At 47.2% G+C, this 24,574-nt stretch overlaps 1 protein-coding gene across 1 annotated transcript; it reads right to left on the reverse strand.

Annotated features, from left to right (window-relative positions):
* Positions 1-8,048: 8,048 nt before the first annotated feature.
* Positions 8,049-12,071, reverse strand: LOC119383755 (caldesmon-like). Its single transcript, XM_037652058.1, has 3 exons — positions 11,702-12,071; positions 9,746-10,585; positions 8,049-8,110 (listed from the first exon to the last, which is right to left on the reverse strand). The coding sequence occupies exons 1-3, from the start codon at positions 12,069-12,071 to the stop codon at positions 8,049-8,051; spliced, it is 1,272 nt and encodes a 423-aa protein (XP_037507986.1).
* Positions 12,072-24,574: the final 12,503 nt, after the last annotated feature.

Genomic DNA, 24,574 nt, shown 5'->3' on the forward strand with positions numbered 1-24,574 from the left:
ATTGGCGAATTTGAGAGGCCCGTGGCGACCTAAAATTGTGAGTGGCGACATGGCGAATTTTAGGCGATTTTCGGCTTAGGTATCCACTGAGTTATGCATCCTAAGCTCAGTGTCCTCCCAACGAACGAGCGGCAACATTCTCCGTATTTTTCTTGTTTTTAGGCCCACGAGTAGAATGTGCACATTACGCGTCATTCGGTATGTCCTTCCTGTAACTCGTGTGTATCTCCTCAAACATCTAGATGCAGGAGCTACTGGAACGGCCCCCAGCGACATCCTAGCAAAATGTAAGTCAGAGGACTGCCTTGCGTACCGCGAGAGGGCAGTGTTTGATTATAAGTTTATGGCTTTAGGTGCTTTAAGCTTCTCTAAAGTTTAGCTTCTGAAGGGGCTAGAGGACGGGTTGGCCGCGTGTTCCGACCATTTGTTCCGCCAAAGCTCCAACTGTTCTGAATAGCTTGGCGGCTTATTCACTGTTGCAGTACCCCCAATTCAGCTCCTAAAGTCTGTTTTGGAATAGCGAAGAGAGGCGGATACGCGGCTATTTGTGCAATCAAAAAATATTTATTGAGGCATTTTACACTGTTCTCGGTGAGCGTGTGCAATGAAAACAATTGCTGTATAACATTTTACATTGTCTACCTGTTCATTAATGACGCATCGGATTTACACGTGTAGATATAAGTGACTATAAGATAAAAGGGTCAGTGGCGTTCTTTATCATATTAGTTCACATTTAAAAGGTGTAAGACTCACTAATTATCGGTTCCTGCAAGAATTCTGTCGTGTTACCGTCGATAAACCTTATAATCCTTTTAATTCATATAAGGGTACGTAAAGCTGTCTACAAACAACGATTTCACGTTTTCGCCCGAGGTTTACCACACTTTTACCTTTGAAACGAGCCGACAGGGATGGAAGGATATCAAGAGCGTTTCATTGATTCACCCTTGCGCCGCCACGCACATCTTGCGGCTAGTCGGAGAAGCAGCACCATGCACTACCATTGAGAAGCGGGAGATACGACTGGCATTGAGAAACGTCAATGTAATTTAAGGGTCTTGGATGGTACTGTATTCTACGGGGCTATATGTGAGTGGAAATTTTCATTACTATGTATGCCGCACATTTCTAGGATCGCGAGCTTTTTGGCGAAATTTGTAAAAAAAATGGCGACTTTTGGCGACTTTTTGCACGTCGTTTGGCGACATTTACTCGAAAGTCAGTGGCAACCCTGGGCTGGACTTACTAGTAGGAGGTGCTAGGTGCACGAGAAACATATTCACCATGCCAAAATCGACTATTCAAAGCATCGATCACCGGTGGTCGATTTGAATAGGCGTGGTAACGAAAGAGTTGAAGGGACCCTGAAACGGTTTTGACGATTTTTTACGAACACATTGGGCGGGTAGAGCAAGTCCGAAGGATCATTTACAGACCGATTTAAGCTATGTGCGTAAACTGTGTAATTTATTACAAGGCTTTAAAGCTGCGAATTGCCACCGATCACAGCGGCTCAGCTGTGATCCCGCCTACTTCCAGTGCACGTCGTATTGGAAGCGCGACGTCACGCGGGCGGCTGATCTGATTGGATATGTCCAGTCCACGTCACTGAACCTCCTGTGGGCAACGAGCGTCGCCTGCATGTGTTACAACGTGTTCCGTGTTGACGTGAGCTGAGCGACAGTGTTTATCTCGAGGTTTCTTTTCTTGGACGAAATGAATTGCCCTAGCCGTGTTGTGTACCACATATCTAGCAATTGGTGACTTGTAGCTGCGACATCGTGCAATGTTTGTGAGGCATCTGACTAGCGGAATCCCTTCAGCTCGTCGCTGCAATGAGCGTCGCGCTCTAGCTTAGACTCTAGCTATCCGTTCAACGCCACGATCCGCGTGTCTGCGGCTGTAACAAGCCAGTGGCATGATGCGAGCTTCGCGTCTGGGCCTTCAGGTGTCGCCCCCGTCGAAACGACGGCAGCGCACCACCGGCAGCGGCAATCGAAACCATAGAGTTTCCTACAATACTTACTAGAGGGAACTCTGGCGCTAGTGTCTATGGGCGCGTTATAGTGCCTAGAATATACTGGCTAGTGTGCTGAGCGCGCGCTTTGGCGTGGCCACCGCGCTGATGCCTTCCCACAGTCACCGCATGGCGGCGCTGCGACTCGCTAAGGTCTAGAGTTACTGTATATGCTACCTTTAGAAAGGTAGCATATACAGTAACTCTACTAAGGTCCATCGCGTGTCGGCGGCTCCTGCGCTTGCGGCTGCGTAGCACGGTGCTTTCTGCTGCGAATACGGTGTTCTTCGTTCCTTTTAACACACTCGACAGAACACTCGATCGGATGAAGGAAATCTTAGCGGCAAATTACTGCCCGCAGAGAATTCTCAACTGGTTGGGCACTACAAAATGACGAAGGTTTCACACGTCCCTCATGGTCGTCTGCTAGCTTTCGCGACACTGTGCTCACCACCAAAGCGAAGTAGAAAAGTCACAATTAATATTCACGATAAACGGCAGCGCACGCTGGGTTAAGACAGAAACACAAAACACGAAAAAAAGGACGACACAGAGTTAAAAACTTCGTGTTTCGTGTTTCTGTCTTAACCCAGCGTGCGCTGCCGTTTATCGTGAATATGACCAACCAACTAGCCCACAAGTACGTTTTAAACAATTAATATACTACGATACACCCAACTTGCCAGTTGAAAACACTCAGCTAAGGTTGACACGTTAGGTGCAAGCAATCGTGTCGTAAGTATGGCTCACGGCAATTTCGATCGCGATCAAGTACGACTCGGATTCTTCGCTGCTACACGTGAACATTCGCTGGCGATAGCAGGGTGCTTTGAAGGCCCAGTTAGTACATCTTATTCTGTTGAAAACAGCGCGAAGACGGGACGAAGGCTAAGGAACAGCGCTTGTGTTGTTTGTTATCCTTAGCCTTCATCCCGTTTTCGCGCTGTTTTCTACGCAGCGATTTTACTCGAAGTCGATCCAGTCAACTGCAATTCGCGCCGCTCAGTCGTGGTCATATTTTATTATATTAGCGGCGCGTCACACTCGGTATGATGCACCATCATGGACTTGCAGAGTGTATTATGCGCCGAGGTAGTCGGATCGGTGGCTGCGATAATTCTCGCGAGCAGATATTTGACTCGGAGCAGGTCGACAGTAATCGCAAATTCCCGTGTAACGCTGGTATTACACAAATACGCTAATATTTCTTGCAGACATTATGACACTAGTTTTTGCACATTGTTCGCTTTCACAAACAGGATTAATATTGCACACCCAGTGCTGCAGATATCAGCATAGGCTCCATACTCTCGGATCGGTTGTTTCGATGTTTCTGCAGTTCAGCTGTGGCTACTGCATTGTTGTATCTACATGAGCAAGTCTGTAGTTAAGAGAGCATCGTTTATACGCAAATGTAGGGTGGAGTGGTGTCACTTTCACTGTTCTGCGTTTTCCAGCATGGCATCCGTATTTCCTAGACCACATGCCATGAACACAAGCCAGTCTGAATCGACATCTCAATTAGATAATTTCATTAGTCTAGCATTGTGAATAGCTGAAATATTGCCTGAAAAAATCAAGTGCGAGGCGCCTTTGTGAATATGGGCTTTTGTTTTTAACTGCAATGAACTAACAGTTTAAGGCGGGATGAGACTTCCTTTGGTAAAAAAAAAATTCAATTTTGGGATTTCAAAATTACCTGATACAACATTTCTTTATCTTTCGGAAAATATATCACATTTGGGTACTCGCAGTTTCAAAAATAATTTTAGGTCCTTTTTCTTTGACACATTGACAGGTAATGCTCGCGTACCCCTACGTTATTTCTGCGTTTTTCTCACAACATTTTTGTAGTTTCTGTACCTTTTTCTTTTGAGAACTAGTGGGCTTAGAAAACAAAAAATTCCACGTGGTAACTAATGGCATTTACATAACTGGCACTAGAAGCAGTAGCCTATGCGCATTTGTATTTTTTAGAATAAAAAATCAGTCATAAGTGGCAATTTTCATAAATCAACAAACGTAAGAAAACATAACAAATCTAGTTTTTGTTGTACGCTCACAATTTTAGTTCCACTTCTGTAAAGCGTTAGTAGCTACCTTTATGCAAAATTGCAATGGTCTGCAGTTGGCAGATCTTATTTAAAAAGTACATTAGTAGAAAAACAAACACAAATAAAAAAAAATACTAAACAATTTCATACCATTTTTGAGCTTTAATGCAACCTGCGTCCACCTTAAGATACCTCGCAAATTTTAGTCATAGCTTTCATTACCACTGCTGTACAGCCAAGCTTTGGAACTCCCTTTCGAAGTTTCACCCCACCTTAATAACTGAGAATATAATCTGAATTTCACTATGAAAAATGCCACTGTGCCACAACTTAACCATCAACTTATCAAACATAAATAATGTTCAAAACACACAACGCGCACATAAATGTAAACAAACGCTCAACAGAAGAGGCACAATACAAATAGCCATAATACCACTTCTTAAATAAGCAAAATCTAGTGAAAAATGTTAAACGGGCAGGGAAATACTCAAACAACTGCTTAATACAAACATATTAGTGAAAAACCCGATCTGTATTTCAACAGAAAATGTGATCGCCACTCCGACACAGCAGAACGAAGCATGTTTTCTGTCTGCCCTGATGCTTCTCCCGTTGCATCATTATTTTTTGCAGTTCTCATTTACTCGTGCGTACACAAAGGACAGCGCAAACACGATAAAAGCAGCGCAGACGTCACTAAGTCAAATTCGGACACGAGGCACTAAAGCTGCGGAGGCCAAACCGGCGCGCGGCCTACACCTTTGCGACAAGCGTCGCCGCCTGCCGGCGAAAGTTGGAAGGCATCACCGGCCCTGCCACCTCCTCCCATAGGAAACCCCCTCCGCTCAGCACACTAGCCAGTATATTCTAGGCACTATAGGCGCGTAAAGTTAAAGAGCTCGAGCGCGCTCTAGCCGTCGGAGTGCGCTCTTGTAAACTTAACGGTTGAAAAGCGACTTCCGGTGCTTGATTACGGAGCGCGCTCCCACCCAACGCTCCAACCACGGCCGTGCTGTGCGTTTTCATAGAGCGGCCGTGCTCCAACCCTGTGTGCGCCGTGTCGGTTTCGACCGGCGGCGGCGTGGCGGTCGTTCAGAGTCGGCGGCGGCGGTGTCGTCGGTAAGGTGGCTAGAATGGGGAGGTGTGCTGAGCGCCGCGCGTTTCCCTTGCCAGAGAGGGTCCCTCTGCGCGCCGATGCCGCCAGGGGCGCTGCTGCAGGGGGCGCGGGTACAGCCGCCGCTGTCGCAGATTGCCCGTGTGATTTTTTTTCTTTTCACCATTTACGCGTTCTTTATTGTACACGAGTCATGCATTAGTGAGCTGTGGTGAAAATGCCCTATAAAACGAAGAGAACTGAACGCTGGTGCTTCGTTCCTGGCTGCTACGAAGACTCTGAAACCAAAGAACTGAATTGCGAAGAAATACGATAATGATGAACAAAATGTATGTTCGCCCTATCCCGGTATGGGGCGCCGTTTTCTTGTTGTTCTTTTTCTCTGGCGACGCAGCTTAAAAAAATGAAACCTATAATACTATTAGACAGGAATGATTCGCGCTTGTGCCTTGGACTTCTAATGTTCGTTGCAAACAACGTGTTAGATATGGATAGCGCGATTACCATGGTCTGTAATTAGATCAGAGACACCAACAATTAAAACGTACATTTTTAAAGATATACAGTTCGCATAAGAGACAATCATTATATGTTTTCATTTAAAAACCTAGTTTATTCTTTGAAGCACATTGCATGGTCGTGAGTGAACACCCCTCAGATTATATTCACATTAGCGCTGCTAGAACTACTCAATGTAAAAATATAACATATTGGCTCTTCAAGTAAGCTCAGTTCGATCCTTCGCACACAATGTCGTGATATTTTTTTTTCTCCTAATGCTAAACAAATGCCATTTCTGTAATTAAATTACCAGTACACAATTACCTTGCTCACATGAGAATTAGCAATACAACTCATTATGTCAATAAACAAACCGCGACTTATGCATCGGTAGAGGGTAAGGTTAGGACAACGTCACTAGACTAGGTTGCTAACCTAGTCTAGTAACGTTGGGTTAGGCATCATCTCTCGCTCTTTTCAGTGGTCTTTTTAAATTCGACCTCCCAATCAAACACCTAAGGCGCTTAGCCGTGCTTCCTATTGGGTTGCAGAAATTAGCGCTTTTTTTTTCTGTCTTCCTCTTATCATCCTATATATACACCTATATTAATTACAGAAATACTGGCTGTTGTTTTAGCAAGCTCCCGTCAAATGAATCAACAGCAGTTATAGTTACAGATTATCTTTCTGTATGTTCAGCACTTCCTATATACGGCAGCGAATTAACACCCCTGAGCATGTTTCGTTATCTAATACCTGCAAACTTACAAAAAATTTGGTTGCTGAGGGTACTGGGCCACCGCGGATTGTACCTAAATGAAATGGTGGATTCATGAGCCTCAGTATCTCTATGTGGAGCTCTGATTCCTAATTTACCAGATACGGCTTATGCGACAGCTTTAAGGTATAGAAATGCTTGTTTGCAAAGCGACACTGGCAAATTATCACTGGATAAATTTAAGAACTTCGTACATGTAAGGTATTGCTGGAATAAACAGCGGTGTGCATCGTGACAATTAGAAGTTTCTTACAGCAGATTACGCGGTCAAATTCCACGCGTGAATTTTTATTTATATAATGCTGGTTTCACGGCGTCCCCGGCCGTTGTGCAAATTTTGCAATCAATTGAAACAACGGACCACTTCCTTTTATTCTGTCGCCGATATTACAATTAGAAAAAAAGGTACCTCGTAGCTCCACTTCAGAAGATATGATTAACAATAAGTTACTGTTCTTATATTCAGAGGGATGTCTGTTATGCTGTATTCGGTTATATAAATATGACGAAAAGATTCCTGAGATGGCTTATTTTTCTTTCCCTTTTCTTTGTTGCAAATCCATTTTGTCTAGATCGATCTTTTGCATTACTTCAGATCCAGATATTTACTACCGCGAGGGTTATCTTTTTCATAAATTCCATCTGACAGTATGACCGCTTGCTCATTTATCATTTTCATTTACTCGATGTTTACTTTTTAATCTAACTTTCAAGTTACCCTTGGCTTCATATGTTTTTTTAAATTATTCATATTGTGTGTAACGAATTTTTTTCTTTCAAGGAAGTAACACCAATCGACATTTGCTGGTTGGTGCGCACTGTTACGAGTGGGTATAGGCCCTCGGGTGCGCAGCTCGAGATACGGGGTCGTGGTATCCCACCGCTGCCACCACTGTTACGAAAGGGGGGTTTCGTGTCGATGAAAAGCCGGGAGGCTGGTTAGCCGATGATGCCGATGATCGGACTTGTCGCTGAGGAGCAGAGCAGGGAGGCAAAACGTTTATAAAACAATAACAACGTTTATAGCAGAAATAGCAGGTAATAGCAGGTAATACCAGGTTATAGCAGGTTATAGCAGGACAGAGCCTGCCAGCACGACCAAGTCGGCTGGGGCGTCTCTCTAACAACGGACCAGGCCGGTCTTAAATAGGGGACCAGTCCATTGTTGACAGGGTGGCTCTTTGGTCGCAGGTGTTGACGTTCTTCTAGTCCCCTGACCATCCGCCGGCCGCAGGTGTGGAGCAGCCTTTCCATCATCCTCAGGAATGCTGCTTTCCGTAGCAGGGTAGCTTCGAAGAACGACTGGCGTCAATCGACGTGGCTGGCTGAAACGACTGGATTTCAGACAATGCATGCAGGGCTAAGTCCCTGCTTCCAGGTGGCAGGTGCGGGCCCTTTTCTTGGTCGCAGGGTAGACGCTGACCGCGATGCCTCGGACTTCCAACGGAGTGCAGGTGTTTATTCGCCTCCCCGTTCGGTCAGGTGCTCTGGCACAACAGCACCCCCGCCACAAGACAATGCATCCAGAGTTCGAGCTGTCAAACGCAGCTCGGATGATGCGATGCTGGTTGACCGTTGTCAACTGTGGTCGTACAGCTCTTTTCCTTGCGGAGTGACCTCCACGGCACAGCAGCAGTTTACTGGAATTGCCAAGATTCAACGCAAAGCCAAACCACTCTGTCCAAAGCAAGCGCCCTCCGAATGCTGATCAAATCGCCAGACCAGCATAAAAGAACAAAACATTTCCTAGAGACTACGCTAAGCTAAAATTAAAACATCACGAGCAACGTATCTCAGGAAGAATACCAAAGTGAGGACGTGCCTGTACGTGACACTGCTAAAACCAATCAGAATGTCTTCGCGAGCGATTCTCAATGGTGACATCGGCGGATTAGGGACGATCGAAGCAGCTGGGGAAGACTCAATTTTGCCCCAAAACTACACACTTCATAAGTGCTCCCTAAAACGTGCGCCTTGGCACCACTCGCAAGTGTTCTGAATGCTTATCAACAAAACATCTCAGGATAAAGAACATTAGCCTTTCGCTAAAACGCTTTCCCTCATTGCACTTGGCAAATGAGTATTACATAAAGAAAACAAAGCGTTTCAAACTAAATACGAAAGAAAAACTGAAAATCAAACTCACGCGTTTAACACAAAACAAGGAGAAACCACAATTACACTGACGCGCGTAACGCAAAACACGTCAGTAGTACGTTAAACAGAGGCTTTTATCATTCAGCCCTCATCTCTGTAACGACTACGAACAGCTCTCCTCTACTCGAGCGCTAAAAGCTATGTTTCCAGCTGTCGAAACAAAGCTATTTAATACGGAGGCTTTCAACACTCAGCCTACATCTCCGTTAAAACAATTCACAGCAATCTACACGAGCGCTAACGGTTATGTTTCTAGCTAAAAAAAAGACAAACAAAGTATCTAAAACGGAGGCTTTTAACTCAGCCTACATCTCCTTTAAAACCATTCACAGCTCTTTGCACTAGCGCTGACGGTCATGGCTCTAAATATTAAAAAAAAACAACAAATAACCAAACAAACATCTCAATGTCTGCTACAATGAGGAGGAAAGTGACAAATTACAAAATTTCACTCCTCAATTCGTTAGTACACATTAACACACTAACTTCTTTCAAGATGTCAATCCATCTTTATGCTGCGGTTATCCCAGGGTCTCTACCAACGTACTCTTTTAGACGAACTCTGGGGAGCCGCGCATTCCACACTTTTCGAGGGGTCCGACCTCGACAAAGGGACAGGGAACACACCTGTCCGAAACACTGAGTAGTGGCGACGTTTGTACCGTGTCCGCCGACCTTAGACAAACCGGCATACCAGCGGTTTTGTCTGCCCATTGTACCACTCCGGGCTAAGCCGTTACTCTTTCGCCACGGTGAGGGACAGCCTTTGTCGCTCTTTCGGTGTACGCGACACCTCGCTGCGCTCCTGCCGCTTCTTCGCATAGGAAAGATTAGGCGATGACAACGACGCTTGAATTTACTTGAAATTCGGGTCTTCGAGACGCGCTTCACGCCCAATCTAGATCTCAGCAGCGGCCGGAACTTCAATCTTTTCTTAGTGAGCCTTTTCGATTTCTTTGGCCTAACCTGGAGCTTCGCGTCTCGCAAGACCATCGCACGGCGTTTAGGCATTTTAGCTCGCTTGTGGCCACCTGTCTCTTTCGAGTTCGCCCTACGTTTTCGCCGACGCCTCTTTCTGCCCGAACGGCTGGCAATGCTCGCAGCATTGGCCATCGTACTCGCAAGTACGCTGCATTCTATTTTCTTTGCCGAGGCTTGAGACGGCTCAACTAACTGATTCTCGGGGCTGCGGCTAGGTGTCTGTGCATCTGACCCAACGGTAGTCCCGACACAATTTAAGTCAGCTAGCTCGCCCTGAGCTGTCTCTATTGGTGGCGGTGTACTAATCTCGCGAGTACAACCCTTTCTTTGGCCTTCGAAGTCGGCCTCCTGATCATTATGATGCACAGCGGCGTCCTGCGCCTCACGACGAGCTTCGTACGCTAGGGCTTCGCGACGGACCTCATCTTCAGCGCTGTCTTGAACATCTCGACTTTCGCAGTCCGCAGGACCAGGAACAGTGAGGTGCCGCATCAAGACATCTTTGGCCTTATCAAATTCCCGCGCTCCTCCAGCGGATAAGCGCTCCAAAAGAGATGCGACCTTGCACGGGAGCAACGCGAGAAGCCTCTCCAAAAGGTCTTGGCCAACACCAACATCTTCGCAGATCTTTTCAAACTTAACGAGAAAAGGTACAATGTTCTCGCCTATCTCGAAGATCTTTAGTTGGCATTGTGCTCGCCGCCACTTAATCGCCTGAATATCACGATCAAGCTTTTTCATTTCGAGAGCATGTTCTCGCTCCTCGCGACGCTCCCGAGCCTGCCTCTCTTCGCGTCTTTCGCGTTCCTCAAACTCCTTCTCTTCGCGACGCCTAACTGCATCCTGCTCTTCGCGCCTTTGACGCTCTTCAATCTTCCGCTCCTCGTCCTGCAACGCCCTGGCACTGTACTTATCGTCTTGACTTTCACAGTCGACCTGCTTCACAGCAGTAATGTGGCCTAACAACGCTTTCTTAGCTGCATCGAAGTCTCGATTACCCAAGTCAAACATGCGCTCCAAAACGCATCCTATATTCTGCGGGAGCAACTGGATCAATCTTTGTAGCCAAAAGTCTCGGCTGATCTCGTGTTTTCCACAAGTTTCTTCAAAATCAGCGAGGAAAGCAACAATGTCCTCACCTGTCTGGAAATCGCGGAGCTTGATTCGTGCTTTGCCCCATTTACGCGATTCCTCTTTACGGTCGAGCTCCCTCTTATTCAGTTCGCGCTCTAAGCCAGCCAGCTCGCCCTGAGCTGTCTCTATTCGTGGCGGTGTACCACTGTCGCGGGTACAACCCTTTTCTTGGCCTTCGAAGTCGGCCTTTTCATCACTATGACGCACTTCGGCGTCCTGCGCCTCGCGATCGGCTTCGGCCTCTAGCGCTTCGCGATCGGCTTCGGCCTCTAGCGCTTCGCGATCGGCTTCGGCTTCTAGCGCCTCGCGATCGGCTTCGGCTTCTAGCGCCTCGTGATCGGCTTCGGCCTCTAGCGCTTCGCGATCGGCTTTGGCCTCTAGCGCTTCGCGATCGGCTTTGGCCTCTAGCGCTTCGCGACGGGCTTCGGCCTCTAGCGCTTCGCGACGGGCTTCGGCCTCTAGCGCCTCGCGACGGGCTTCGGCTTCTAGCGCCTCGCGACGAGCTTCGGCCTCTAGCGCTTCGCGACGGGCCTCGGCGTCAATCGCCTTACGACGGGCCTCGGCGTCCTCTATCGCCTTACGATGGGCCTCGGCCTCCAGCGCTTCGCGACGTTTCTTGACCTCTTGGTCTCTGCGGCGCGAATCGTCCGCCTGCGCCTTTCGATGCGCATCATGCACTGGGGCTTTAACGTCTCGACTTTCGCAGTCAGCGGGACTTGGAGCAGCGAAGTGGCGCAATAAGGCTTCTTTGGCCTTATCAAAGTCTGGCGCTTCCTCAGCGGATAAGCGCTCCAAAACGCATGCAGTTTGGCGCGGCAGCAACGTGACAAGCTTCTCCAACCAAAGGTTTCGGCTAACGCCGGCCTCCTCGCAGACGGTCTCAAAGCCAGCGAGAAAAGTCTCAATGTTCAAGCCTGACTTGAAGACGGGGAGACAGTATCGTGCTCGTTGCCACTTACTCGCCTCAATTTCATCATGAAGCTCCTTCATCCTAAGAGCATGTACTCGCTCTTCGCGACGCCTCTGAGCCTGCCTCTCTTCGCGCCTTTCGCGTTCCTCGGCCTCCCGCTTTTCACGCCTTTCACGTTCCTCGGCCTCCCGCTTTTCACGCCTTTCGCGCTCCTCTGCCTTCCGCCTTTCGCGCATTTCGCGTTCCTTCGCCTTCCGCTTTTTCTCGCAAATATCCTCCCAAGTCTCGTCAGCTTCCCCGACGGTCACGTTCTCCGCCCACATCACCTCGAGAATCGCTTCCTTTGTTTTTGCGGAGCTGGTGGAAATGCCCAAGTCCTCGCAAATTTCTAGGAGATCCTGCACTAGGTACTTCTCCATCGCGATCTCGTCCCTCGTGATGCTTTCCTACAAAATTTACTCCTACTTTAAAACGAATACCATGGTTTAAAGTGAGTAAAATCAATCAAACAAAACACGAAACTCTCTCCTAGCCTCTGCCTGTGCTAGAGAAGTCTGGCGAAATGACCAGTACACGTTGGGCACTCACCCAACCAAAGCAGCTGACTCCGGTCGAACTCGTGGCTGCCGTCGAGCGGTGTCGTGGTCGTCCTCGCTCCTCGGGCCTGCAGGGATCCGATCCGGCTCTCCAACCGTAGGGATCAGAGTAGCATATCCCGTGCAGCCAAACGTTGAGGTAGCGTATCCCAGCGCCTTAAACGATGAGATGAAGGTAGCGTATCCCAGCGTGTCGAACGATGAGATGAATGTAGCGTATCCCACCTGGTCCAACGATGAGATGAAGGTAGCGTATGCCAGCGCGTCGAACGATGAGATGAAGGTAGCGTATCCCAGCGCTGCCAACCGTGCACTGTTACGAATGGGGGTTCCGTGACGATGAAAAGCCGGGAGGCTGGCGAGCCGATGATGTCGGAGATGTCGGACTATCGCTGTGGGCAGATCAAAGAGGCAAAACGTTTACCAAAACTTAACAACGTTTATAGCAGGTATAGCAGGTCATAGCAAGATATCGCAGTACAGAGCCTGCCAGCTCGACCAAGTCGGCTGGGGCGTCTCTCTAACAACGGACCAGGCCGGTCTTAAATAGGGGACCAGTCCATTGTTGACAGGGTGGCTCTTTGGTCGCAGGTGTTGACGTTCTTCTAGTCCCCTGACCATCCGCCGGCCGCAGGTGTGGAGCAGCCTTTCCATCGTCCTCAGGAATGCTGCTTTCCGTAGCAGGGTAGCTTCGAAGAACGACTGGCGTCAATCGACGTGGCTGGCTGAAACGACTGGATTTCAGACAATGCATGCAGGGCTAAGTCCCTGCTTCCAGGTGGCAGGTGCGGGCCCTTTTCTTGGTCGCAGGGTAGACGCTGACCGCGATGCCTCGGACTTCCAACGGAGTGCAGGTGTTTATTCGCCTCCCCGTTCGGTCAGGTCCTCTGGCACAACAGCACCGCATGTTACTCCGATATATTCTTTCTCGCGTGCATTCCTTCACGAAAATCAGTAAAGAAGGGGAGGAAGATGAGAAGCGTACGAACTTGAGCTTGTTGGTACACGTTCATAGTAAAAAACAGCGCGAAAACTACAAGGGCGAGACAGCGCTAGTCCTGTTTCATCTGTCTCGTCTTCGTAGTTTTCGCGCTGTTTTTTACTAGGAGAGGAAGATGTTACAGTGTGCCCTTTTTTACTGCACCCGCTGAAAGAGAAAAGGAAAAAGACGATTAACGCAGCAAACTGTTGCAAGCTAATAGCGCGAGACAGGTTTGCCGTACATGAGCGGCGCTACGCGGCACGTCGTCTGCTCGACTCCCCGCGCCTCTGCGTACAGCGCCCCTTGCGGCATCGGCGCGATTTGGGGACCGGTTTTCGCGGCCGCTTTTCACACCTCCCCATTCTAGCCACCCTATCGTCAGCGCACGCCGGGTAACGCCGCCGGGTAGATCATGGGCGGCGGCGCCGGCGGTGTGTAAACCGAAACCACACGCTCAAAAAGCTATTCCATGGCATCCTCTTTGCTAAACTAGCTGAAATTTAGGGCTCTAAACACTAAGGGCTGACAGAACAGCATACACAGAGGTGTTGAAAGTAAGTCAACTGGAAACGTTTCTAAATATTTTGTTTTTCAGCCTGCGTGTTGAAAAAAAAAGGGGGGGGGGGTACCTTTCTCAAGTCGCGTGCAGTGTAATAAGTTCTGTGGTTACACGTGCCAATACCACGATATGAACATATGAGGCGCGCCGCTGTGGACGGCTCCGGAAGTGTCGACCACCTGGGGTTCTCTGATGTGTACTAGCATCGCAAACACGGGCCTCTCACATTTAGCGTCCGTCAAAATCAAAGCCGCGTCTTCGGGTCATCATCCGAGCACCGTTCCACCACGGCGGTTATGTTGAACGTGTGCATATTTTTTCCCACAAATGGGCATGCAACGTTGTTTTTTTCTTCTCATTTTCTGTCGTGGTTGCATTTCTAGGGTTCGCTAAGAAATGCTTCACATTTAAAATTTTCCAAAGATTTCTCGGCGGTTGGGAGAATATACACTGCCTATCTACGGCGCTCACAGCCTATTTTTTGTGTTTTTTGCCTCACCCAGAGTCTATATCGACCAGGTGACGCTGATGTCATCTCATGTAGCCACATAAAACACGTTTATAAACGTGTTAGTTCGCGTTTGATGTTTCACGTATACGTGAAACATCAAACGCGAACTCTAGAGCTGTATCAGCCGAAAAGGAAGTCTGGTTGTAGCTTACCGCCTTATTGAAGCCGGCAGTGAGGTCGATGTTTTTGATGCTTCTCCCTGCTTGGGCGTCTGATACGCACAGCTTGTTAGGGAAAAGCGAACACTAACGAGAAATATGAAGTTCAGCTGGAATGAACAGGGGCACTGAAGAATGCATGCAGTTTCAGTTGGGTGCGAAAAGTTGACTGAATTATTAGTGGTGATATTTGTAAGCGAAGGCTGAAAATCTCTTACTGAGCTTCACTGGCGTAAATCATGGGGGTTCCTGACCCCCCTTGTGTTCAGGCTGGGGGGGGGGGGGCACCCCTTGCAAGTGTCCCCCCTTGAGATTTAGTTTTAGAACATCATTTATTTGAATTACCTGACAGTTAAGTATAGCGTGTTAAACTTTTTTTAAAGGCTGATTATATTTTAGAGTGCACCTGTGTTCAACGCCCCTCAGGTGTGTCAGACTATAAAAATCGCAAAAGTCGCTCGACCGGTTCAAAGAAGACTGAATTGAACAATGCAACTGCTCGAGCTGGGACCCCATGCTCGTTTTTTAAATTATATTTCAAAACACGGTTTAATTCTTATGTAAATAGAAATACAACTCATATTTATAAAAACAAAATGGCCGCCATAGTCTGATGTGTGTCCCCCCTTGTGATTTTTCTGGATTTGCGCCACTGCTCAACTTTCGCCCTAGATTCGGTGCTGAAGCGATGTCGTCACGAATCTCGTTGCTCTCAGCGAATTAGAAGGCGCCATGATACGTCACCACGTGTACAAACGGCCGCTGCATGGCTAGCGGCTTTCGTGATTGCCGCTATGGATGTGGTTGCAGACCTTGAACATCGCAGGGAAGATCTCGCAGTGGAAGCAGGATTGCATTTCAGTGAGTCTGCAATGATCCCCCGTGCTCTCGCGGCAGCGGCAGCTCTTTCTGCGTGCGGCTCCGACCAACGGAAAGCGAAACCTCGTTTTCGTCGACGGCATATGCGAGACGTCCAATTGCCAAATACTGTTATGTACACGCGTATTTCGTTGTGCGTTTTTATTTATGGCGATTTCCTTTTTTAGAACTCGAGCAGAGGCGCCACGCATGAAGAGAGTCGCTGTAGAGCAGGGCCATGCCCGTGGAATGCGGCACACATCGGAAGAGGAGGGGGGAGGGAGCCAGTGAGGATAAACGTACCATGCCATCAAAACCATCGAAGCCCCATAGTTCTCTGCTGGACAGCGGCAGCACACGCGTGAAATCCGACGAAGAATCGCTGCGAAGCTCGCTCGAAACATCCCTGTGGTAAAACTATACCTGGCTGCTGTTACGATATACCACCGTGCTCACCGACAGAAGCAAAATAACAACGAATGAGGAGGATATCACGGTGAATAGCTCTCGACAAATTCCGACCGGACTGCGTTTATGATCTCTACGAGAAACATGAAGGGGGCGTTAGTACATATCCTTCATTTTTTCGATATTTTCTCACTTGTTAAATGCTCAGTTCACAGTAAGAATTGCATGAATGTGACTGTAATAAGATAATTTGCCACTACAGTTCTACTTTCTGCATCTCTTTAGTGTTATTGTACACGATGCCCACCACTGGAGACGCGGGCGCTGGAGTCGTTGTGACATGCTAAGTTGGATCACCTGATGCTACCTTGCTTCACGGAACCTTGCTCTGACGACAGGAAGCCGGCGGCCCGAGCGCGTTTTTTTTTAAACATGAAAGTGTTTTATGCCGGGGTCCACCAAGACTTCAGTGACGTATTTCCGTCACGGAAATGACGTCGAAAAAATGTACACGATCAGATGGCAAAGAAAAAAAGTTCCGTCAACGGGCATCGAACCCGCGACCGCTCGGTCCGCAACAACAGATTCCGGGCACGCTATCCACTGCGCCACGGTTTTTTTTTTTGTCTTTATTGCAGGGCTTCAGTTTTCAACCGTGAGAAGAGAGTACATCCTGTCTACAATTGTTTCATGTGCAACAGCAATTCCATGCGAGGTACCCAATCGGGTACATCCTTTTGCATTTTTTGCAATTCAAGAAACGAAGTCAGCGTCTCACAAAAGTAATCTATGGCTCGCCGAGCGTCAACATCAGCGTTACGTACAGCCATTCGGGACCTCCAAATGCTGTAAAGCGCCAATAACATTGTGATATCATAAGGAAATCCATCATCATTTTCAATCATCAAATACCTTATGCCCTGTGCGTCCAATGGGAAATCTTTCTTTAGTGTCCTTTGCAGGACGTCCCAGAAAGACTCTAGAGACTTTACAAACGCGCCTTTTATATCTACCACTCTACCGGTCGGCGGGGTGGTGTTTCCCTCTGGGAGCGGTAAAGTAAAGTAATTCTTCATTACCGTCCCATTCGGCGCGTTTTCAATAGAAGTTCAATTTTGTCAATGCCTTAAAGGGACCGACAACTGCCCAGAACATGAAATGAGCTTACTACACTGATGAAAGGATTGTCCGTCGCATTGACTCAAACCAACCCTGTTTATCTCGTGAGAAGTGGATTTATATTTTTATTTCTTCATTGAAAGTCGCGAAAAATGGCCTTTGGCGCCTCTGGCGGCAAAATCATAAATGGTCCGATGAAGCCGGTCACGTGACCGTTGATTGGTGTACGCGTTCGATGACTTTTTCTGTTAGTACTGAAATATTGTTCATTTCTTTATATTAAAAGATATTACTCCATAAAAATGTACATATAGGCCTGCGTTAGTTGTATACAACAAAGTGGCGCTGCCTTCACTTGGCGTAGGCAGCCTTGACACAGGCGCAGGCGCACACAACGCTGTACAAATACCGAGAAGGTGTATAAAGCCACATCATCTCATTGTAACAGCTTGCTATCTTCAAAAATGGTTGGAAAGCTCAAAATAAAGGTGGTTAAGCATAGTTACAGTAACTCCTGCGAAAGCAGAACAACGACAGCTTTCACAAGGGATAGCGGCATCGCTATCAATTCTCAGCGTTGCTGGAGCAAGCCTTCATGCGTGTTTGGAGCCTTTCAGATCGAAAAATACTGTTTATAAAGTAACTACGTGCTTTTAGGATAAACCACCGCAGCTACAAACGCTACGAAGGGTAAGCTTCCTGTCGCGCCGTAAAAAAGTGGGTCGAGAAAAATCAGTTGTCGGTCCCTTTAACACACCACGTGGTGGCGATCTTAGCCCAAGCGTCGTGAAAGCGTCGGCCTCGCTTCATAGCATAACGCTAACCCAAACCAAAAATAGCTCTGCGACGCGCGCCTGCCTCACCTGGCTGTTACACCGCGTTCCCCGCTCACGCGCTCGCCCCGAGAAAAATCGCGGCCGGTGGGCGGCACGACGCGCTTTCCGTTTTCCTCTAGTCCGGCCGTGGTATTCAATCACATTTTAACATGCCGCGGGATGGCGACCAAGTTCTGCGTCCAATATGCGACGCTCTTCTGGCTATCACACCTCGTTCTCTGATTACGCTTTCACCGTTAACTACTACAGCTACCACAAGCTTTTGAGTAATCATTTAACATGGACGTTAGTCGTCGGGATGGAGATGTACCACCAATCATCAAAGTGGGTGCATCCACGCTAAACGGTGCTATAGCTGCCAGACATCAATATACATAACTTGCAACTGCGTCACAGCGCGGAACTGTGGGATACGATCTCGGAATGCGCCGTCATCACCGAGCACATGGCAGCAGACGACATCGAGCCAATTGGTGTGCGGCTCTCGCATTTCACGTCATCACCGTACGTCGCAATGGCGATTCGTGCGATATTTGGGTACCGCACGAAAAGTAAGTGTAAATCAAATGAACAAGGACCAGACGCGGGAACGTACCGTTCCCAAAGGTGACCACAAAGCAGTGAGACCGCACGAAAGAGCTGTCCGAGAAGCGGAGCGAATGGCTTGAGCGCATAATGACCTCAAGACACTGAACAACGTTCGTGTATGCGGGCGTCACTTCGTAATAGGCAAGTTATCGGTAACCGTCGCCAGCAGGCTTGCATCAACAGCAGCTTGTGCACCAACCGGTAGCTCATAGGGATCCACGCTATCGCACGGGGCGATTTTTTTCTTTCTATCTGGCCCGCGGTGGTCCTACACGTTCGTCAAAGTTTACCGGGCAATGTCCTGGACGATTCTCCTATCATATAAGCGCCAGGCAAACGATAAAACACGCGCACTACGTCGAACGATCCGCTGCACGAACGCAAACAAGGCGCGGTCACTGAGGCCGTTGGTCCGGTGATGGCGGACGGAAGACAGGAACTGACGTCACGTGCAAGTTATGTATACATTGTGCAAACTCTCTTATATCAATGTACAGTAAACATTCAGTTACTTCTGTAAGGGTACGCTTTACTTTCGTGTTATTCCGATTCCTATGATGGAGGGATCAACCATCTTTTTTTTTTAAGTTTCTCACTTCAATCAGCCTCGTTTCACCACCAGTTCATGTGCACTGGCATCTAGAAACAAGAGCTTGGAAAGCGTGACCAATGTTTTCGGCGGCACGGTACTCTGGTGCTGTGTGCCACAATTGATGCACCACGCATGCAAAGTAGCAGGGTGTAATTTCACATGTACGGTTTTACCTCAAGCACAACGAGCATCACGACGCATGGCTCATAAGTTTAAAAGGGGCAATGAACCGAAGTCCCGCGCACGTGTTTGCAGCAAGCACTTCCGAGAAGGCGACTTTGTCTGCGGACTAGAAACGCAAATGTTAATTTGGTGAGCAACAGTGAGTTCACACGTGACACCCTACCCACACCTCGAAGATTTTGGAAAATTACTTTAGGGACGTCATATAGTCATCCCCCATCCTATACTCACGCTGATCGGGGAACATGTCGTTAAGAAAGCACCGATCCACAGGGGAAAATGAGGAGGGGCAGGCAGTGCTAGGCAGTATCGAAGATACATGCATCTTCGATACTATCTTAGATACTCTTTGGGTATCTTGTATCTGTATCGCGATACGTCTTGCAAAACGAGTATCTGTATTTCCGATACATTCAATAATGTATCGTGTATCTTAAGATACAAGATACTGCTATAGAAACACCACCGTGCGAAACAATAAACGTCGACCGGAATTCTGGTTCTCAAGCTTATATTGCTGCGACTAAGCCACCTAAATAAAACTAACGACAGTAAAGGGGTATTCAGACGGGGGAGAAATGCTCGGGGGGTAAAGGCGGAGCCTAGTGACGTCAACTCGCGAGGAGAAGTCTCCACAAATGCCCCCCACTCACACGGACGAGGCAAACGGAGGGGGAGACCAGTGTTACTAGACTACTCTGGTGGCTTGCACCACCTGTTTGACGAGCTGCTGACGACGAGCTGCACACGGCCATCCAGCTGCAGACTGGACACCCACTGCCGCTCTCTGCAGGAGCAAGTGCAACAATGTGGCCAAACAAGAGCCCGAAATTCCGCCACATCCCCCACCGCAGGGGGATCGTTTGTCCTTTCGGGGAAAACGTCCCCGTCTCCTCCGAGGAGGCGCGGGGGGGTCACTCCCACTCGCTAATCCGTGACGTCGCGGTCACGTGATACGCAGTCCCCCCGTCTCCCCCGAGCATTCCTCCCCCGTCTGAATACCCCTTAACATTCTTGTATATTTCCGCCACAGCGTTCCAGCGAGCACAGGCGATGATGTTTAAGCGTCCCTATTGGTGGAGCAGAGTCACGTGCTGGCGCTCGAGCCATCGTGACAAAAACAAGCGTGCGAACGTCTACGCTCAGCCTACCTTTTTTTTTTTCTAGATATTTTCTTTCTCTTTAGTTGTGTTGATGTCATGACGCTTGTTCATAGACGGTGCGCTCTGCTGCGTACTCCAATGCGTGCGGCGTCTTTCGCACAAATTCTGATGCCGCTATACTATCGCTATCGAAGTTTGTCTTGCGTGATGCTTCGTTGCAATGTCTCAAGAATGCAAGAATGGGGCTGCTTTGCGTCTCGCGCCTTCCACACATCAGCGATTTGAAAGATCTTGTGGATGCAAGCTTGACTTACATAGTACGATGAGATTGACTTACATGCAAAAGAGATTCTAACAACCGTCCCACTATCGGTGCTGAGGTTAGATGCAATAGAAGAAGCATTTGTAACAGGAAATATTTTGACGTACTGTGTCTTTGTTCTTCCTGGTAAATTATTCTTGAAGTTATTTTAATGATAATTTCATTGTTAGCACAAGTGCTTTCTTTGCTGTCTTCCGTTGGCATCCCATACATTACCTAGTCCTCTGCATAGTTTCTCGCTCATGTGTTTATTGCAATATGTCTTTTGTAACCTGCTGCTAAAATACGTTCTCTGCTTTATTCTTATTTTTTAACTGTCTGCGAACGTGGTTTTATTTCATATTTCGCGGGCTTTCTCTAAAAGCCCGAAAACATTCACCACGCAGCATGTACACTGCCAAAAAAAAAAAATTGGGTCGGCCGTTTTTAAATTCGCTCTACGATGTGTCGAAGCGCCGTTGGCTCAAAAGTGAATATTAAAAACGTCGCAATGTCGCGTAATTGACCTTATTTATTTAACCAGTGAAGCTTAGTACAAAACATACCATAACGAGTGCCACATGACGGCAAACAAAATACCTTTGGTTTCATTTCGGTTAACCACTTGTTTTTTTTTTTAATATTGGGTTCTACTTACGTGAAACACCCTGTATACTTATTCATTCTGATTGTTTAATACGAAACCACCTTGCTATTTGACTTAAATATATTCATTTTCCGTTTTTAGGTCACCTTAAAGTATTGTTATTGTTACAAATCCGCAGGTAAGCCTAGCTAGAAGTGGCAATAGTGTGAATAGCAGTGATAACCTGCGGCGTTTTGTGCCGCTAGAATGCGTCTGAGACGTTTCCTGGCGGCTCATGTTCTCTCGGAGAACAAATGGTAAAATATTGCACGTTAGTGAATATGTTGCTAACGAACGCTTTACGCCAGCAGATAAGTAAAATAATAAAAATCGCTGCAGTTTTATGTCCTCAATTAATTGTGAGCGCCGACTATGTAGTTCATCGTCTTTACACGACGCGTCACAAACAATATCGCTACCAACGTTGCTGCTGCAGTACATATGTCGGTGGATGCGGTATTACGAAAACAATATGCTTGCGGACAAGGTAAGACTGCACAGCGGTATTTGCGCCATCGTGCGGAGGCACTTGCAAGTAGATGGTAACCAGCTAGCTGGTCGCCAAGTAGAACAGCGACACCAACAAACTACAGAAGTGTCAAGCAAAAACAACTAACAGCGCAGCAGTTAAAGAGCTGTCATGTTAAGCAGCCTAACAAATCCCAATAAGTCATTTAGAAATGAAACTAATACGACTTGAGCAAGAAAGTTTGTATCTTGTGATACCAACAGGTATTTTGTTAAATTTAAGCAAAGCTGGTCGCAGTTAAGAAATTTTCAAGTAAACACATTTCTACATGGGCCTTTGCTGCTTCATTATATGTATATCTATAACAGCAAATTTGCAAATGTATCGAAGTATCTTAAGACACAATTGGGAAGTATCGTATCGGATACAATTATTCCGCAAGTATCTTGTATCTGTATCTCAAATACTTCTTGCCCGAGTATCTTGTATCGTACGCGATACAATTTCAAAGTATCTTTGCCCAGCCCTGGGGTCAGGCCTGTAGCCAAAGGGGGGGGGGGGCTAACCCCCTCCCCCTTCGAAATTTTGATGGAGGGGTGTTTTATACCGAAAATAAATAATGAAAATAGGTGTTTTCCTGAAATAGTCGAGACCTGTAGCAAGTGGGCCTCCCCCTGAAAAATATTTCTGGCTACGGGCCTGGGAGGGGGAACGCACTTTGATAGAAAAAGGCAGTCTGTGAACGAGTTACTGGTCTGGAAAAAAAAGTACATCACTGGAAAATTATCTTATTGGTGTCTAGCGTTCCAATATGTTCTAATCTTGTTGTTTCACAGACGTGATGCCTCTTTTAGCGTATTGATTATTGTTTTTTTTTCTGTTCTTTTCTTTGCAACAAAGTCATGTATTCTTATTTTTTGCTGTAATAATTCATTTGATGTTTCCTTTGCCACTCCTGCTTGGACGAGAATGTTGATCCGCAGCATGTTTAAATAAATAAATAAATATAAGAAAGAAGGAAAGCCTATATATTATATGATTAAATTTTTATTTTATTTATTTTATATATATTTTTTTTCATATCGTCAGGATTCGCCCCGGCGTCTGCCCATGAAAGCTCGCCGTATGCGTGGAGGCTGATATGCCCGATGAGTTGGCAGAGCTTCTAGATCGAAACCTTTCAGCAACAAAACCGTGGGCCACGATTTCCCTTTTCGATTTGCCCTACAGTGATTGTGTGGGGAAGAACCAAGGTTTTATGGGCCGAAACGGAAGAAAGCGAGCATTCCAAGCGATGAGTTCAGTGGCGGAGCTAGTAGGAGGTTTGAGATGTTCAACCCCTCACCACCACGAAACTATTACATTTTGTAGGTGTATACATGGCCGTACCCAGGAATTTTTTTCGGGGGGTGTTTCTGCGTAGAACGGCTAACTTTGGCAACTGGTGGTCGCTGCAAAGGCGTGCAAGTATTGTAGTATCACCCGAAAAGTTACAGCATGAAAAAATTTCGGGGGGTGTCAGAACCCCCTCAACCCCCCCTTAGTTACGGCCCTGTGTACATATGTACGCGCACCCATACTCGCACACGCAAGAACATAGATAAAGGGAGGTCAGACCCCTCCCCCCCCCCCCCCCAGAAAAAAGTTTATGGCTACGCCCCTGGGTAAGTTCATGGTTAAAATCGTGCTTAAGTGGGAATAGGCTTACACCTACCTTTTATACTATTGCTTTTCATAGGCTTGGATAGGAGCAAAGAAAGAGGGAGAGAACGATATGGATCCTAAAGTCGTGGCGCTGATACGTTCTCTTGCAAGGGCTGCATAATAGAGCGTCAGCCTTTACCTCCTCGAGAACCACTTCAAAACGGAAGATACGTTGAACCAGACGAAAACTGACAGTGCTGTTTACGCACACAAAGCACCGACAAATAGAGTGTCAGAATTTCACAGGCTTCCAGAAGATTTTGTTTCGTTTAGGAAGGAAGCATCCTTTAACCAGTCAAAGGAGTTTCTAGCCGCACGGGTGGCACCAGGGGAAAAGAAAGTGAGGGAGGGGGAGGGTGTTACCTTCAGTGTAGGGGTGGGGCATGCCCCCACTGGTTTTGAACCAGTGGGGGCAAGTTCAAAACTAATAGCTTTATTCAAGCCTACTTGGCACTGCAGTCCTTGCACAGCCTGAATTAATTGCTGTGCACTGTAAACCACTTTGCACCCTTAAGGGGGTTTCAAGCGAGCAAAACACCCTTTTGCCTAACCAAATTTTGCGAAAATTAGGGTTTAAGGGTGTTTTCCTTCCGCAAAATAGCCTTTAAGGGGTAATGCTCTAACTAAACACCCTTTAGGAGTTAAGGGTGTTATGTGTTATCGAAACACCTATGGCCCATACCACAGCGTGCAAGATCATAACTGGGGCAAGACGGTGAGATGGGCTAGTTGGTGAACATTCATTTTGAAGCACAAAGCTTATAAGCGCACATAAAACGAGGACCGAAGATATAAGAACTTGACAGGACAGCGCTTAACTCACAACTGAAATTTTTATTGAACAGAATAACATTTAAAAGCACAAGAGAACGAATTGCACATGCGTAGTCGAACAAGAGGCCTAACTGCCTTCAGGACCAGAAACAATGAACACAGCATAGTGATATTAACAATCTTCACTTATCAAGAAAGTCAAACTCCTTATCGTGTAACGTGATGGAAGGTTGACTAACACAGTCAGGGCCCCTTTTTCTAATATGAAATGCCTCCACTATTTCACGTGTTGCCTGATCTTTATGCCCCCAGCAGTTGATGAATTCAGTGTGTCACAACTTAATCAAAGAAGTCAAGAAGGAGAAAAGGGGACGCACAGGGCAAGAAGCCACTTCAAAAAAATCGCAGGATGGCTTTCATTCCCTACGTGCACGGGCTGGCACATAACTTGAAACATATAGGAAACAGATATAGCGTGGATGTGAAGTTCACAGCGAGAAACAAGTTGGCACGCTTGTGGCCTATAGTTAACAAA

Source organism: Rhipicephalus sanguineus, chromosome 1 (assembly GCF_013339695.2).
Source record: "Rhipicephalus sanguineus isolate Rsan-2018 chromosome 1, BIME_Rsan_1.4, whole genome shotgun sequence".
Taxonomy (NCBI): domain Eukaryota; kingdom Metazoa; phylum Arthropoda; class Arachnida; order Ixodida; family Ixodidae; genus Rhipicephalus; species Rhipicephalus sanguineus.

Coding starts and splice junctions, on each gene's coding strand:
- LOC119383755 (XM_037652058.1), bottom strand. CDS start 12,071: ATGGAGAAGTACCTAGTGCAGGATCTCCTAGAAATTTGCGAGGACTTG. Junction 10,586..11,701: donor TCATGATGAAATTGAGGCGA/GTAAGTGGCAAC, acceptor ACTTCGATGCAG/CTAAGAAAGCGTTGTTAGGC. Junction 8,111..9,745: donor AGAATGCAGCGTACTTGCGA/GTACGATGGCCA, acceptor TGGCAATTCCAG/TAAACTGCTGCTGTGCCGTG.